General features: G+C 44.3%; 1 protein-coding gene and 1 pseudogene across 4 annotated transcripts in view; one reads left to right on the top strand and one right to left on the bottom strand.

Annotated features, from left to right (window-relative positions):
• The window catches only part of LOC115124997 (serine/threonine-protein phosphatase 6 regulatory ankyrin repeat subunit A), a 66,705-nt gene extending 61,527 nt beyond the window's left edge, over positions 1 to 5,178 (top strand). For 3 of the 4 annotated variants that reach the window (XM_065017892.1, XM_065017891.1, XM_065017890.1), the window contains one exon: positions 4,027 to 5,178. In XM_065017892.1, the coding sequence (XP_064873964.1) occupies positions 4,027 to 4,334 (308 nt within the window). In that variant the 3' untranslated portion in view covers positions 4,335 to 5,178. The other variant, XM_065017893.1, reaches the window with a different exon arrangement.
• A 7,462-nt stretch (positions 5,179 to 12,640) lies between these two features.
• On the bottom strand, positions 12,641 to 16,915 carry LOC135571466 (biotinidase-like; annotated as a pseudogene).
• Positions 16,916 to 17,560: the final 645 nt, after the last annotated feature.

Here is a 17,560-nt window from a genome sequence, read left to right as displayed (position 1 = left end):
ACTCACCTGTCTCCCGAAAAATGATTGCGCATGCCTGAGCAGGCATAATAGGGGGGAATTGGAAATACGTGGGACACTTTTTGCATTTCCCTCTCCTGTAATCTGTTTTAACATCTATCCAACATATTAGCCCAACACGTGATACATTTCTGAAATCCTCAAGATGTTTCCTAATCACACAAAAATGACAAATGTCTATCATATTTACAGACTGCATGACACACCCATTTGTGTACGCTGAACCAAAACCATATTTTCAGTTTGCATTTGATAAACTAGGACAGCAGGTTAGATAAACTGGGACAGTCCTAATTGTACCCCAATGATAATTCAATTTTGTGTGATTAGGAAACATCTTGAGGATTTCAGAAATGTACAAAATATAAACATTAGACTGGCAACTTATTTTATTTTGATGCACCAGTACATAGAATGCACATACATCACAATTTTTACACAGTGGATTATTTATGACAGTTTTATAGCTTTAACATCGAAACAGGGAAAAAGGCTATGTCACTTATCTATGTGCTTTGAGGGTGAGCTCCCTGTTTGAAGATTGCTCTGCCACCCTCTGTCACACCAATGAAGTAATGTGATTTCTCTGCAAGGGCTTAGTAACAATAGTTTTTTGATTTTCAGAACAAGAAATAAACATCAGATTAAGCTGTCCCAGTTTATTTGATGTCCCACGTTTTCTGAACTGACCCTACCTGGCCTGCTGCAGGAAAGTGCCCATTTGGGGATGTCAGATCTTTAGTCTTAAAGCTGCACTATGCAGAAATTCTCTGCTGTTTCCTTGTTGCTAAAATTCAAATAGTTCGCCTAATTTCTGTTTGTGACAAAACAAGAATCATTGTACCAGCTAAACTGCTGTGAAATATGTTTTTCATAACCAAAAATAAGTATTTTCAGCTGTTTGAAGCTGGTGTAGAAAACCGAAAGTTAGATGCAAAAACTAAATTTAAGAGTGGGAAGCATAGAAATAGCACACACAGAAAATATCTACCGCTTCTTAGACTTGCTTTCAGTGAAGAATGACAGATCTATAACTCACCTTTATGTGAATTTGGTGGTTGCCCAAATTCAGCTGTAAATCACCACCACAGTAAGTCAAGCCTTTTTATTTTTTATCCATTGTGAACAATAATAGTTCCTCACAAATCATGTTTCCAGCCAACCTTTTTATGCGCGTAAAGTACATCTTGGATAAAAGAAATGACATGACCGGCCCGATGGAAATAGAAAATATGTCAGTAAACTTTGCAAATGTCGACAAAACAAAATGCCCTCGACAAGGTGGGATCTTTTTGTGTCGGTAAAATGAATTATGTGAGAAATATCGGCGGTAACTCTAGGCACAAATATTGCTATAATAACCCATCATATCGATGTAAACTTGAAGTCACGCGATGACAGGTTGTCTGGTCCTCCCACATAGGCTGGTGAAAGTGCAAGGTGATGAGTTTGACCCTCCTTTTCAATAAATATTAAGGGTCTTATTCTGTTGACATGATCATCGATGCATTTTTTTTTTGCATTGCTTGGCTCCCATTTGACAAATAAAAATAATTTAGCTCTTTTGTCTATAATAATCTCATCATGTAGGATATACCCACACTGTGTCTAATCTCATCGTGTAGGCTATACCCACACTGTGTCTAATCTCATCATGTAGGCTATACCCACACTGTGTCTAATCTCATCGTGTAGGATATACCCGCACTGTGTCTAATCTCATCGTGTAGGATATACCCGCACTGTGTCTAATCTCATCGTGTAGGCTATACCCGCACTGTGTCTAATCTCATCGTGTAGGCTATACCCGCACTGTGTCTAATCTCATCGTGTAGGCTATACCCGCACTGTGTCTAATCTCATCGTGTAGGCTATACCCACACTGTGTCTAATCTCATCGTGTAGGCTATACCCGCACTGTGTCTAATCTCATCGTGTAGGCTATACCCGCACTGTGTCTAATCTCATCGTGTAGGCTATACCCGCACTGTGTCTAATCTCATCGTGTAGGCTATACCCACACTGTGTCTAATCTCATCGTGTAGGCTATACCCACACTGTGTCTAATCTCATCATGTAGGCTATACCCACACTGTGTCTAATCTCATCATGTAGGCTATACCCGCACTGTGTCTAATCTCATCGTGTAGGATATACCCGCACTGTGTCTAATCTCATCGTGTAGGATATACCCGCATTGTGTCTAATCTCATCGTGTAGGATATACCCGCACTGTGTCTAATCTCATCGTGTAGGCTATACCCGCACTGTGTCTAATCTCATCGTGTAGGATATACCCGCATTGTGTCTAATCTCATCGTGTAGGCTATACCCGCATTGTGTCTAATCTCATCATGTAGGATATACCCGCACTGTGACCGTGAGCTGTTGGCTAGAGCGCACGTGCCAATACCAGAGTGGACACACTGTACATAACACAACATGCTTTGTGAGTAAACCATCAGTAGAGTCAAAAATATGATGGAAATCCATTTAACTTTCTAATGTTTTATTCGGTACATGGGAATTTAACCGCAAAAGGTGTGTGCACGGTCAGTCTTTTTTTTAAAGTAAATTTGATGGAAATTATTATGTAGTGGGCTCATTTCTTTTGCCTACGTAAATTTGAGCATATTTGCATGAAAATCGGTCTCCAATATATACAAAAAAAATGTCCAACACTCTCCCCCTCGATAATCACCAAGCCTCTGTATGAAAGAGCAAAATGTCACGCTCGGAGGATCCCACATATACAGTGGAAACATCATAAAATAACTGAACTTTTCCTTTGCCCAAAAACAGCTGTGTCCATCCCAAGCTCACTGGCGCAAGAAACTCTTAGGGCCCAGCTAGTTGTTGCAAGTTCGCTACAGTGACCCCTTTGGGACAGACTCAGTTGATTTGATTCTATACAATGTTGCACTTTATTAGCAAATGCTCAAATCAAGACCGATAGAAAGGGAGGCAGACAGGCAGAGTAGAGAGTTGAATGCGATTGAAAGAACCTGCATTTTCATCCGGATATTTATTAATGTTTTTATTTGTCAGCTTTATGTATTTTTACTTAGTTGGCAATGAAAGTTATAGGCCTACAGCACTGTTGCATTGGCCTATAAGCAATCTTTAGCCGCCAATAGCTCACGGTGTATCAATGTCCATACATATGGCAGAGGCTGGTGATCTCGCATTAGTTGAATTTTAGATTTGTATTTTTATTCATTGTACGTGACAATGATTTTGAGAAACAAAACGTTATTATCGAAAGGAAACTGTTCCAACTTTATCAAGCATCGCATTATATTGGAAAATGCAGTTTATTTTCTTCTCAGCCATGGTCAGCTTAGAAATTGATGAATAGAGCTAAAAATTTGAAATCGCTAATTTTCATGAATAGCTATTGATTTGGAAACACATATGTAGGCCTAAAAAGTTGCTCATGACATTGTCATACATTTGGTCTGCCTGTAGGCTCCAGAAAAGGCCACTGGGTCTCCCAACACTCTCTTCAGGCCACTCCAGACATTTCACATTTTTAACTGGAAAACCTGATGAATTTATTCATCTAATCATCAAGCCTTTGACTAATTGAATGCGGTGTGCCAGTTTAGGGTTAAAACAAAGATGTGAAACGTCTGGGGGGCCGAGGAGAGGGTTGGGAAACGCTGGACCTGCCTGCATGATATGTTAGATGACATTGACAGAGCATTGTTGGCGCAGCGTCTCCTGCACCACTCGATGGGCATGGGCAAGATACATATTTTGCGCCCCTGCCTTTGGCAAAGTGGGCACTTATCATGGCCCTGCATCAGCACTCCCTTTAATAGCCCATATCCCACTGGATGGGAAGTTTTCATTGTTTTGGGGCAGAATTATGTGTGGTGTTATGTTGTTGGTGTGTATTGGTCAGTTTACCTTGGAAAATGAAGCCCTCGTCAATCTGCTGCCTAATGGGGGGCCTGCCCTGCACACACATTCACACACACCCTCTCTCTCTCTCTCTCCCCCTAGGTTATACTCCAGCCCTGTCCTGTGCACCTAACAGAGATGTAGCCGACTGTCTCGCTCTCATTCTTAACTCCATGCTGCCCGCCTCTCCCCTGGTCTCCATAGCAACGCTTCCTGCTTCCCCTCGTGTCACGATGGCAACGCTTCAATCTGTCAATCACTACTCCAATCACCAATCAAAAGGAGTAGCATTTGAGTCCCCTCCCCCTCTAAGGACTGACCACACCTCCTACTGCAGGCAGGACCGCCTACTCTGCGTTTCCCCCGACGACGATAACGAGTTTAACGACTCTGATTCTGAGACCTACTGAAGACACGCCTACCTTGGATATACCACCTCCTCTTTGGCAGGATTTTAGGACTCCACTCTCTGAACCACTCACTCCACTACATTCTGTCCTCTCGTCCCTTACCAAGAAGAGGTTTAATACTAAAGTAAAATGAGGACTGTCGTCTTCTGGACTGGGAGGCAAGGGTGGGTAGCTCCAGTCCTCTAGGATTGGTTCTTGCTACCAAACATCTGCCCTATGACAATGAAAGGGCTGGGGCTGTACGTATGGAGAGAGCAGAGGGACAATCCTAGCCAAACGGACCAACAGACTTTACATCTCTAATTTCTGTATCTCCAGATCTCTTCCTTTAGGGGTTTTCTTCTAGCCTGGGTACCAGTCTGTTCTAGCCTGGGCACCAGTGTGTTTAGTGAATATTCCACTACTTGTATTATTTTATTCATATACCAAAGCTGTTTAGCATGACAGGAGTGGAATGATAGCTAAACAGACTAGTACCCAGACTAGTTTTATTCTAGTTAAGTTTAATTTATTATAATGGACAAACAGAGACAGAACTTATCACTGTTCACCTAATGCGGCGTCAATACTGAATCGAGTCACTGAATCTCACAGAAGAGTTATAATACTAGTTACTACTGTCTGATTCATAGAGTCGATTCCTCCAGGAGAGGAGTTAGTAAGGCCTCAGTCACTAAGGTACCGTCAGTCTTAACACTTCACACCCTGAATGTTTCTGCACTACCTGTGAAAGGAAACGTGTGCATGTGTGAAATGTTGCCTTTTCCAGGGGAGAGAAGTCTAAAGACTACATTTGGTGCAATGTTCTTAATGACTGATAACGAATAAAACAATGATTGATTAATTTGAGTTCTCCAAATGATGGTGGGAATAGATGAAGCACATGTATGCACTACATATGGAATAGAGGGTGTGTCCTAATATCTTCTTGTGTGCACTTGTTCACTTTCCTTCAACAATTTGTAAGGAAATGCCTAAACCAAGCCAATGCTTTTAGTAGTGCACACTTCAGGACCAAGGGTGTCATGTAGAGCACTAGGTGGCATTATGTATTCAACTATATTATAGGGAACGGTCATGATGGGTTCAACTATATTATAGGGAACGGTCATGATGTATTCAACTATATTATAGGGAACGGTCATGATGGGGAACGGTCATGATGTATTCAACTATATTATAGGGAACGGTCATGATGGATTCAACTATATTATAGGGAACGGTCATGATGGATTCAACTATATTATAGGGAACGGTCATGATGGATTCAACTATATTATAGGGAACGGTCATGATGGATTCAACTATATTATAGGGAACGGTCATGATGGATTCAACTATATTATAGGGAACGGTCATGATGTATTCAACTATATTATAGGGAACGGTCATGATGTATTCAACTATATTATAGGGAACGGTCATGATGTATTCAACTATATTATAGGGAACGGTCATGATGTATTCAACTATATTATAGGGAACGGTCATGATGGATTCAACTATATTCTAGGGAACGGTCATGATGGGGAACGGTCATGATGGATTCAACTATATTATAGGGAACGGTCATGATGGATTCAACTATATTATAGGGAACGGTCATGATGTATTCAACTATATTATAGGGAACGGTCATGATGGATTCAACTATATTATAGGGAACGGTCATGATGTATTCAACTATATTATAGGGAACGGTCATGATGTATTCAACTATATTATAGGGAACGGTCATGATGGATTCAACTATATTATAGGGAACGGTCATGATGGATTCAACTATATTATAGGGAACGGTCATGATGGGTTCAACTATATTATAGGGAACGGTCATGATGGATTCAACTATATTATAGGGAACGGTCATGATGGGTTCAACTATATTATAGGGAACGGTCATGATGGGTTCAACTATATTATAGGGAACGGTCATGATGGGTTCAACTATATTATAGGGAACGGTCATGATGGGTTCAACTATATTATAGGGAACGGTCATGATGGGTTCAACTATATTATAGGGAATGGTCATGATGGGTTCAACTATATTATAGGGAACGGTCATGATGGGTTCAACTATATTATAGGGAACGGTCATGATGGGTTCAACTATATTATAGGGAACGGTCATGATGGGTTCAACTATATTATAGGGAACGGTCATGATGTATTCAACTATTATAGGGAACGGTCATGATGGATTCAACTATATTATAGGGAACGGTCATGATGTATTCAACTATATTATAGGGAACGGTCATGATGGGGAACGGTCATGATGTATTCAACTATATTATAGGGAACGGTCATGATGGATTCAACTATATTATAGGGAACGGTCATGATGGGTTCAACTATATTATAGGGAACGGTCATGATGGGTTCAACTATATTATAGGGAACGGTCATGATGGATTCAACTATATTATAGGGAACGGTCATGATGTATTCAACTATATTATAGGGAACGGTCATGATGGGTTCAACTATATTATAGGGAACGGTCATGATGGATTCAACTATATTATAGGGAACGGTCATGATGTATTCAACTATATTATAGGGAACGGTCATGATGGGTTCAACTATATTATAGGGAACGGTCATGATGGATTCAACTATATTATAGGGAACGGTCATGATGTATTCAACTATATTATAGGGAACGGTCATGATGGGGAACGGTCATGATGGGTTCAACTATATTATAGGGAACGGTCATGATGGATTCAACTATATTATAGGGAACGGTCATGATGGGGAACGGTCATGATGGGTTCAACTATATTATAGGGAACGGTCATGATGGGTTCAACTATATTATAGGGAACGGTCATGATGGGTTCAACTATATTATAGGGAACGGTCATGATGTATTCAACTATATTATAGGGAACGGTCATGATGGATTCAACTATATTATAGGGAACGGTCATGATGGATTCAACTATATTATAGGGAACGGTCATGATGGGTTCAACTATATTATAGGGAACGGTCATGATGGGGAACGGTCATGATGGGTTCAACTATATTATAGGGAACGGTCATGATGGATTCAACTATATTATAGGGAACGGTCATGATGGATTCAACTATATTATAGGGAACGGTCATGATGGGTTCAACTATATTATAGGGAACGGTCATGATGGGGAACGGTCATGATGGATTCAACTATATTATAGGGAACGGTCATGATGGGGAACGGTCATGATGGATTCAACTATATTATAGGGAACGGTCATGATGGATTCAACTATATTATAGGGAACGGTCATGATGTATTCAACTATATTATAGGGAACGGTCATGATGGGTTCAACTATATTATAGGGAACGGTCATGATGGATTCAACTATATTATAGGGAACGGTCATGATGGATTCAACTATATTATAGGGAACGGTCATGATGGATTCAACTATATTATAGGGAACGGTCATGATGGATTCAACTATATTATAGGGAACGGTCATGATGGATTCAACTATATTATAGGGAACGGTCATGATGGGGAACGGTCATGATGGGTTCAACTATATTATAGGGAACGGTCATGATGGGTTCAACTATATTATAGGGAACGGTCATGATGGATTCAACTATATTATAGGGAACGGTCATGATGGATTCAACTATATTATAGGGAACGGTCATGATGTATTCAACTATATTATAGGGAACGGTCATGATGGGGAACGGTCATGATGTATTCAACTATATTATAGGGAACGGTCATGATGTATTCAACTATATTATAGGGAACGGTCATGATGGATTCAACTATATTATAGGGAACGGTCATGATGGGTTCAACTATATTATAGGGAACGGTCATGATGGATTCAACTATATTATAGGGAACGGTCATGATGTATTCAACTATATTATAGGGAACGGTCATGATGGGGAACGGTCATGATGTATTCAACTATATTATAGGGAACGGTCATGATGTATTCAACTATATTATAGGGAACGGTCATGATGGGTTCAACTATATTATAGGGAACGGTCATGATGTATTCAACTATATTATAGGGAACGGTCATGATGTATTCAACTATATTATAGGGAACGGTCATGATGGGGAACGGTCATGATGGGTTCAACTATATTATAGGGAACGGTCATGATGGGTTCAACTATATTATAGGGAACGGTCATGATGGGGAACGGTCATGATGGATTCAACTATATTATAGGGAACGGTCATGATGGATTCAACTATATTATAGGGAACGGTCATGATGGATTCAACTATATTATAGGGAACGGTCATGATGGATTCAACTATAGTATAGGGAACGGTCATGATGGATTCAACTATATTATAGGGAACGGTCATGATGGGTTCAACTATATTATAGGGAACGGTCATGATGGATTCAACTATATTATAGGGAACGGTCATGATGGATTCAACTATATTATAGGGAACGGTCATGATGGATTCAACTATATTATAGGGAACGGTCATGATGGGTTCAACTATATTATAGGGAACGGTCATGATGGATTCAACTATATTATAGGGAACGGTCATGATGGATTCAACTATATTATAGGGAACGGTCATGATGGGGAACGGTCATGATGGGTTCAACTATATTATAGGGAACGGTCATGATGGATTCAACTATATTATAGGGAACGGTCATGATGGATTCAACTATATTATAGGGAACGGTCATGATGGGGAACGGTCATGATGGATTCAACTATATTATAGGGAACGGTCATGATGGGTTCAACTATATTATAGGGAACGGTCATGATGGGTTCAACTATATTATAGGGAACGGTCATGATGGGTTCAACTATATTATAGGGAACGGTCATGATGGATTCAACTATATTATAGGGAACGGTCATGATGGGTTCAACTATATTATAGGGAACGGTCATGATGGGTTCAACTATATTATAGGGAACGGTCATGATGTATTCAACTATATTATAGGGAACGGTCATGATGGATTCAACTATATTATAGGGAACGGTCATGATGTATTCAACTATATTATAGGGAACGGTCATGATGGGGAACGGTCATGATGGATTCAACTATATTATAGGGAACGGTCATGATGGGTTCAACTATATTATAGGGAACGGTCATGATGGGTTCAACTATATTATAGGGAATGGTCATGATGGGTTCAACTATATTATAGGGAACGGTCATGATGGGTTCAACTATATTATAGGGAACGGTCATGATGGGTTCAACTATATTATAGGGAACGGTCATGATGGGTTCAACTATATTATAGGGAACGGTCATGATGTATTCAACTATATTATAGGGAACGGTCATGATGGATTCAACTATATTATAGGGAACGGTCATGATGGATTCAACTATATTATAGGGAACGGTCATGATGGGGAACGGTCATGATGTATTCAACTATATTATAGGGAACGGTCATGATGTATTCAACTATATTATAGGGAACGGTCATGATGGATTCAACTATATTATAGGGAACGGTCATGATGGGTTCAACTATATTATAGGGAACGGTCATGATGGGTTCAACTATATTATAGGGAACGGTCATGATGGATTCAACTATATTATAGGGAACGGTCATGATGTATTCAACTATATTATAGGGAACGGTCATGATGGGTTCAACTATATTATAGGGAACGGTCATGATGGATTCAACTATATTATAGGGAACGGTCATGATGTATTCAACTATATTATAGGGAACGGTCATGATGGGTTCAACTATATTATAGGGAACGGTCATGATGGATTCAACTATATTATAGGGAACGGTCATGATGTATTCAACTATATTATAGGGAACGGTCATGATGGGGAACGGTCATGATGGGTTCAACTATATTATAGGGAACGGTCATGATGGATTCAACTATATTATAGGGAACGGTCATGATGGGGAACGGTCATGATGGGTTCAACTATATTATAGGGAACGGTCATGATGGGTTCAACTATATTATAGGGGACGGTCATGATGGGTTCAACTATATTATAGGGAACGGTCATGATGGATTCAACTATATTATAGGGAACGGTCATGATGGATTCAACTATATTATAGGGAACGGTCATGATGGATTCAACTATATTATAGGGAACGGTCATGATGGGGAACGGTCATGATGGATTCAACTATATTATAGGGAACGGTCATGATGGGTTCAACTATATTATAGGGAACGGTCATGATGGGTTCAACTATATTATAGGGAACGGTCATGATGGGTTCAACTATATTATAGGGAACGGTCATGATGGATTCAACTATATTATAGGGAACGGTCATGATGGGTTCAACTATATTATAGGGAACGGTCATGATGGGTCATGATGGGGAACGGTCATGATGGATTCAACTATATTATAGGGAACGGTCATGATGGGTTCAACTATATTATAGGGAACGGTCATGATGGATTCAACTATATTATAGGGAACGGTCATGATGTATTCAACTATATTATAGGGAACGGTCATGATGGGGAACGGTCATGATGGATTCAACTATATTATAGGGAACGGTCATGATGGGTTCAACTATATTATAGGGAACGGTCATGATGGATTCAACTATATTATAGGGAACGGTCATGATGGGTTCAACTATATTATAGGGAACGGTCATGATGTATTCAACTATATTATAGGGAACGGTCATGATGGGTTCAACTATATTATAGGGAACGGTCATGATGGATTCAACTATATTATAGGGAACGGTCATGATGGATTCAACTATATTATAGGGAACGGTCATGATGGATTCAACTATATTATAGGGAACGGTCATGATGGATTCAACTATATTATAGGGAACGGTCATGATGGGTTCAACTATATTATAGGGAACGGTCATGATGGGTTCAACTATATTATAGGGAACGGTCATGATGTATTCAACTATATTATAGGGAACGGTCATGATGGATTCAACTATATTATAGGGAACGGTCATGATGGATTCAACTATATTATAGGGAACGGTCATGATGGGTTCAACTATATTATAGGGAACGGTCATGATGGGTTCAACTATATTATAGGGAACGGTCATGATGGGTTCAACTATATTATAGGGAACGGTCATGAGGGGTTCAACTATATTATAGGGAACGGTCATGATGGGGAACGGTCATGATGGGTTCAACTATATTATAGGGAACGGTCATGATGTATTCAACTATATTATAGGGAACGGTCATGATGTATTCAACTATATTATAGGGAACGGTCATGATGGATTCAACTATATTATAGGGAACGGTCATGATGTATTCAACTATATTATAGGGAACGGTCATGATGGATTCAACTATATTATAGGGAACGGTCATGATGTATTCAACTATATTATAGGGAACGGTCATGATGTATTCAACTATATTATAGGGAACGGTCATGATGGATTCAACTATATATATATGGGGAACGGTCATGATGGGTTCAACTATATTATAGGGAACGGTCATGATGTATTCAACTATATTATAGGGAACGGTCATGATGTATTCAACTATATTATAGGGAACGGTCATGATGGATTCAACTATATTATAGGGAACGGTCATGATGTATTCAACTATATTATAGGGAACGGTCATGATGGATTCAACTATATTATAGGGAACGGTCATGATGGATTCAACTATATTATAGGGAACGGTCATGATGGATTCAACTATATTATAGGGAACGGTCATGATGTATTCAACTATATTATAGGGAACGGTCATGATGTATTCAACTATATTATAGGGAACGGTCATGATGTATTCAACTATATTATAGGGAACGGTCATGATGTATTCAACTATATTATAGGGAACGGTCATGATGGGTTCAACTACATTTGAAGTCAGAAGTTTATATACACTATGTTTACTGTGCCTTTAAACAGCTTGGACAATTCCAGAAAATGATGTCATGGCTTTAGAAGCTTCTGATTGGCTAATTGACATCATTTGAGTCAATCGGAGGTGTACCTGTGGATGTATTTCAAGGCCTACCTTCAAACTCAGTGCCTCTGCTTGAAATCATGGGAAAATCAGAAGAAATCACATTTTAAAAAATTGACCTCCACAAGTCTGGTTCATCCTTGGGAGCAATTTCCAAACGCCTGAAGGTACCACGTTCATCTGTACAAACAATAATACAGAAGTATAAACACCATGGGGACCACGCAACCGTCCTACCGCTCAGGAAGGAGATGCGTTCTGTCTCCTAGAGAACAAAGAGGTTGGAGAACATAGATTTACTTTATTTTCTCTCTCGCAGACTCACACACACACGCACCCTAGTCCTGTTCGTACACCCTGCCGTAGAGACATGCGGTCACCAGTCCAACGGACATCACCGAGTGTTCCATGGTCACTGTGGTCATGGTCATCTGTGGTCTTCTCCGTCCGGTCGGGTCCATCTACAACCATGCCACTACCTAGCAACGATGGGTAAACGTAACGCGTTCCAAACTTCCCCTGTGTGTACTTCCTGAATTTTAAATGGAATTGACCCTAACCCTGGTTGTAATGCATGCATGTAATGTAAATGTTTCTCCCTACCTGCAAGGTGAAGCGTCCCGCAAACGTGTGATTGCCAGTGAACACCCCTAGAGCATAGAGCTCCGTATTGCCACCCTGTGTGGACCGTTGGTATTGCAGGTGGCAGCAGAGCAGACCGTCACACAAAGTCAGCTGGCCCTCTGAATCAAGCAGCAAGGCGACCACCATAAAGTCATTGAAAGGGGGAGGGAGTGGGAGAGAGGGAAGGAACTGCGGCAGAGGGAGGTCCACCCTCTCCTCCTGTCTCCCCCTGCCCCTTTGCCTCACCCTGTCCTCCTGTCTCTCCCTGCCCCTTTGCCTCACCTTCTCCTCCTGTCTCTCCCTGCCCCTTTGCCTCACCCTGTCCTCCTGTCTCTCCCTGCCTCTTTGCCTCACCCTGTCCTCCTGTCTCTCCCTGCCCCTTTGCCTCACCCTGTCCTCCTGTCTCTCCCTGCCCCTTTGCCTCACCCTGTCCTCCTGTCTCTCCCTGCCCCTTTGCCTCACCCTCTTCTCCTATCTGCCCCTTTGCCTCACCCTGTCCTCCTGTCTCTCCCTGCCCCTTTGCCTCACCCTGTCCTCCTGTCTCTCCCTGCCTCTTTGCCTCACCCTGTCCTCCTGTCTCTCCCTGCCTCTTTGCCTCACCCTGTCCTCCTGTCTCTCCCTGCCCCTTTGCCTCACCCTCTTCTCCTATCTGCCCCTTTGCCTCACCCTGTCCTCCTGTCTCTCCCTGCCCCTTTGCCTCACCCTGTCCTCCTGTCTCTCCCCTGCCCCTTTGCCTCACCCTGTCCTCCTGTCTCTCCCCTGCCCCTTTGCCTCACCCTGTCCTCCTGTCTCCCCTGCCCCTTTGCCTCACCCTGTCCTCCTGTCTCTCACTGCCCCTTTGCCTCACCCTGTCCTCCTGTCTCTCACTGCCCCTTTGCCTCACCCTGTCCTCCTGTCTCTCACTGCCCCTTTGCCTCACCCTGTCCTCCTGTCTCTCACTGCCCCTTTGCCTCACCCTGTCCTCCTGTCTCTCCCTGCCCCTTTGCCTCACCCTGTCCTCCTGCCTGCCCCTTTGCCTCACCCTGTCCTCCTGCCTCACCCTGTCCTCCTGTCTCTCCCTGCCCCTTTGCCTCACCCTGTCCTCCTGTCTCTCCCTGCCCCTTTGCCTCACCCTGTCCTCCTGTCTCCCCCTGCCCCTTTGCCTCACCCTGTCCTCCTGTCTCTCACTGCCCCTTTGCCTCACCCTGTCCTCCTGTCTCTCACTGCCCCTTTGCCTCACCCTGTCCTCCTGTCTCTCACTGCCCCTTTGCCTCACCCTGTCCTCCTGTCTCTCACTGCCCCTTTGCCTCACCCTGTCCTCCTGTCTCTCCCTGCCCCTGTGCCTCACCCTGTCCTCCTGTCTCTCCCTGCCCCTTTGCCTCACCCTGTCCTCCTGTCTCTCCCTGCCCCTTTGCCTCACCCTGTCCTCCTGTCTCTCCCTGCCCCTTTGCCTCACCCTGTCCTCCTGTCTCTCCCTGCCCCTTTGCCTCTCCCTGCCCCTTTGCCTCACCCTGTCCTCCTGTCTCTCCCTGCCTCTTTGCCTCACCCTGTCCTCCTGTCTCTCCCTGCCCCTTTGCCTCACCCTGTCCTCCTGTCTCTCCCTGCCCCTTTGCCTCACCCTGTCCTCCTGTCTCTCCCTGCCTCTTTGCCTCACCCTGTCCTCCTGTCTCTCCCTGCCTCTTTGCCTCACCCTGTCCTCCTGTCTCTCCCTGCCCCTTTGCCTCACCCTGTCCTCCTGTCTCTCCCTGCCCCTTTGCCTCACCCTGTCCTCCTGTCTCTCCCTGCCCCTTTGCCTCAACCTGTCCTCCTGTCTCTCCCTGCCCCTTTGCCTCACCCTGTCCTCCTGTCTCTCCCTGCCCCTTTGCCTCACCCTGTCCTCCTGTCTCTCCCTGCCCCTTTGCCTCACCCTGTCCTCCTGTCTCTCCCTGCCCCTTTGCCTCACCCTGTCCTCCTGTCTCTCCCTACCCATTTGCCTCACCCTGTCCTCCTGTCTCTCCCTGCCCCTTTGCCTCACCCTGTCCTCCTGTCTCTCCGTGCCCCTTTGCCTCACCCTCTCCGCCTGTCTCTCCCTGCCCCTTTGCCTCACCCTCTCCGCCTGTCTCTTTCTGCCCCTTTGCCTCACCATGTCCTCCTGTCTCTCCCTGCCCCTTTGCCTCACCCTGTCCTCCTGTCTCTCACTGCCCCTTTGCCTCACCCTGTCCTCCTGTCTCTCCCTGCCCCTTTGCCTCACCCTCTCCTCCTGTCTCTCCCTGCCCCTTTGCCTCACCCTCTCCTCCTGTCTCTCACTGCCCCTTTGCCTCACCCTGTCCTCCTGTCTCTCACTGCCCCTTTGCCTCACCCTGTCCTCCTGTCTCTCCCTGCCCCTTTGCCTCACCCTCTCCTCCTGTCTCTCCCTGCCCCTTTGCCTCACCCTGCCCTCCTGTCTCTCCCTGCCCCTTTGCCTCACCCTGTCCTCCTGTCTCTCCCTGCCCCTTTGCCTCACCCTGTCCTCCTGTCTCTCCCTGCCCCTTTGCCTCACCCTCTCCTCCTGTCTCTCCCTGCCCCTTTGCCTCACCCTGTCCTCCTGTCTCTCCCTGCCCCTTTGCCTCACCCTGTCCTCCTGTCTCTCCCTGCCCCTTTGCCTCACCCTCTCCTCCTGTCTCTCCCTGCCCCTTTGCCTCACCCTGTCCTCCTGTCTCCCCCTGCCCCTTTGCCTCACACTCTTCTCCTATCTGCCCCTTTGCCTCACCCTGTCCTCCTGTCTCTCCCTGCCCCTTTGCCTCACCCTCTCCTCCTGTCTCCCCCTGCCTCTTTGCCTGCTTCTGTGTTGCCAGCCAGTCACTGTCCAGTACAGGTATCCTCAACACTAGCAGCTTCCCCTCCTCTGGCTCCCCAGGGTGGTGGAAGGCGTGGTGATAGAGGGAAGTACTAGGGGTGAAGATGCCGCTGCCCGTCATAGCCTTGCTGTCATGCCTGAGGTTAGCCGCCAGCAGAGTGACGTTAGCTCCCAGACTGACTGCTCTCTGGATCTGAACCGCTGTTAGTAGAGGAAGCAGATTAATTCAGGCTGTGGGGAAGATCATCTGTCTGATACCCTGAGAGAGATGAAGACCAACATTAAGACTTGATGAATTCATTTGCATCCATATTGAAACATTGTGCGACTTTGTGTACCTTCTCCAGTAGTCTGACAGTAGGGTCGTGAAACAGGGGTATCGAATTCCTTCTCGAAAAACAGGTTTTGTTTGTGGTAGCGAGCCGCCAGGGAACCATCAGACCTGCAGTGAATGGGAAAACTAAATGTATTTTCATCTATATAACCCAAATCCTTGTGTAAAAGTAATACAATTATTATGCAAATAAAATAAAGTCCTATAGAGAATGGTTGCTGATAGGGTGCGCATAGGATGAAAAGCAAAAACATAATTCCAAGACCCTCCTGTAACTAAAAAGCTTTTGGAAATCAATTCCCCTATTCCAAGAGAAGCTCTGGAGGTTTAGAATGCCTGTAGTGCTCCCTGTACAATAAATGATTTTCTCACAGGATCAAGAAACGTGTTTAAAACAGAAACAACCCATTTACCACCAACCTGAAGACTACATCAGTGTTGAACTGCCAGCGTCCATCAGGGGGGCAGGGAGTTTGAGAGGGGTCAAGGTGGGGGTGAGAGGTCAGAGGGCAGGGCTGGAGGTCAGGCATGTTTGCCACCAGGTACAGTTGGTGGCGTCGAGCCATGCAGCTCAAACTCTGGAGGACCTGAGAGAGAACAGGGCAGAACACACATTAAAATTGATGACATTAGACATGGATGGTGGTAAGTAAAGGTGTGTGTGTGCATGTGCGTGTGAATACCTCAGTGTGATTGTGTCTGTCAGGTTGTGTACAGGGGTTCCAGTCCTCAGTCAGTGGGTCAGGGATGGTCTCTAGGTAACCAGAGATGGACAGACGACTGAAGTTGAACCCATGGATACCGTCTTCTGGAAATACTATGATCTGAGCCCCCTGGAAGAGAGTCAGAGAGAGTGTCTATGTTTGCTTTGGCAATGTATAACACTTTCCATGCCAATGAATCCTTTTGAATTAGAAAGAGAGAGAGAGAGAGACAGAGGGACGAGGTTGTTTCTCTGTGTTATGAAGGAACAAGGTGTTCCGCTGCCCACGCGGCCTGCTCCTCATTGGCCTTCAGGTTCCTCATCATGTGCTCGAGCGCCGCGGCCCGAGACAGAGGCACATGCGGCTCTGGGTTCAGAATCACCTGATGCTCGTAGACTGTGGCCACGTAGGATGGACAGGAAGTCCCCTCTGTCCTGTCCCCAGCCCGGGTTAACGTTACTGGGGACAGATCGAGAACAGTAACCACCACTGCCAGGAGGACACGGAGGGACATGGCGGAATGACCAGTGCCCAGGAACTTCTGACTTTTTATAGAGTGAGGACTGATGAGTACGAGTTCAACGATTCATTGAACAAATATACTGAAAAAAATATGCAACTTCAAAAATGTTACTGAGTTACAGTTCATAGAAGGAAATCAGTCAATGAAAATAAATACATTTGGTCCTAATCTATGTATTTCACATGACTAGGCAGAGTTGCTGCCATAGGAGGTCATAGGTCCACCCACTTGGGAGCCAGTTACACCCACTGGGATGCCAGGCCC

Source organism: Oncorhynchus nerka, linkage group LG4, assembly GCF_034236695.1.
Source record: "Oncorhynchus nerka isolate Pitt River linkage group LG4, Oner_Uvic_2.0, whole genome shotgun sequence".
Lineage (NCBI taxonomy): Eukaryota > Metazoa > Chordata > Actinopteri > Salmoniformes > Salmonidae > Oncorhynchus > Oncorhynchus nerka.
Note: the sequence above shows the minus strand (reverse complement) of the source record. Positions and strands in the feature narration are given on the sequence as shown.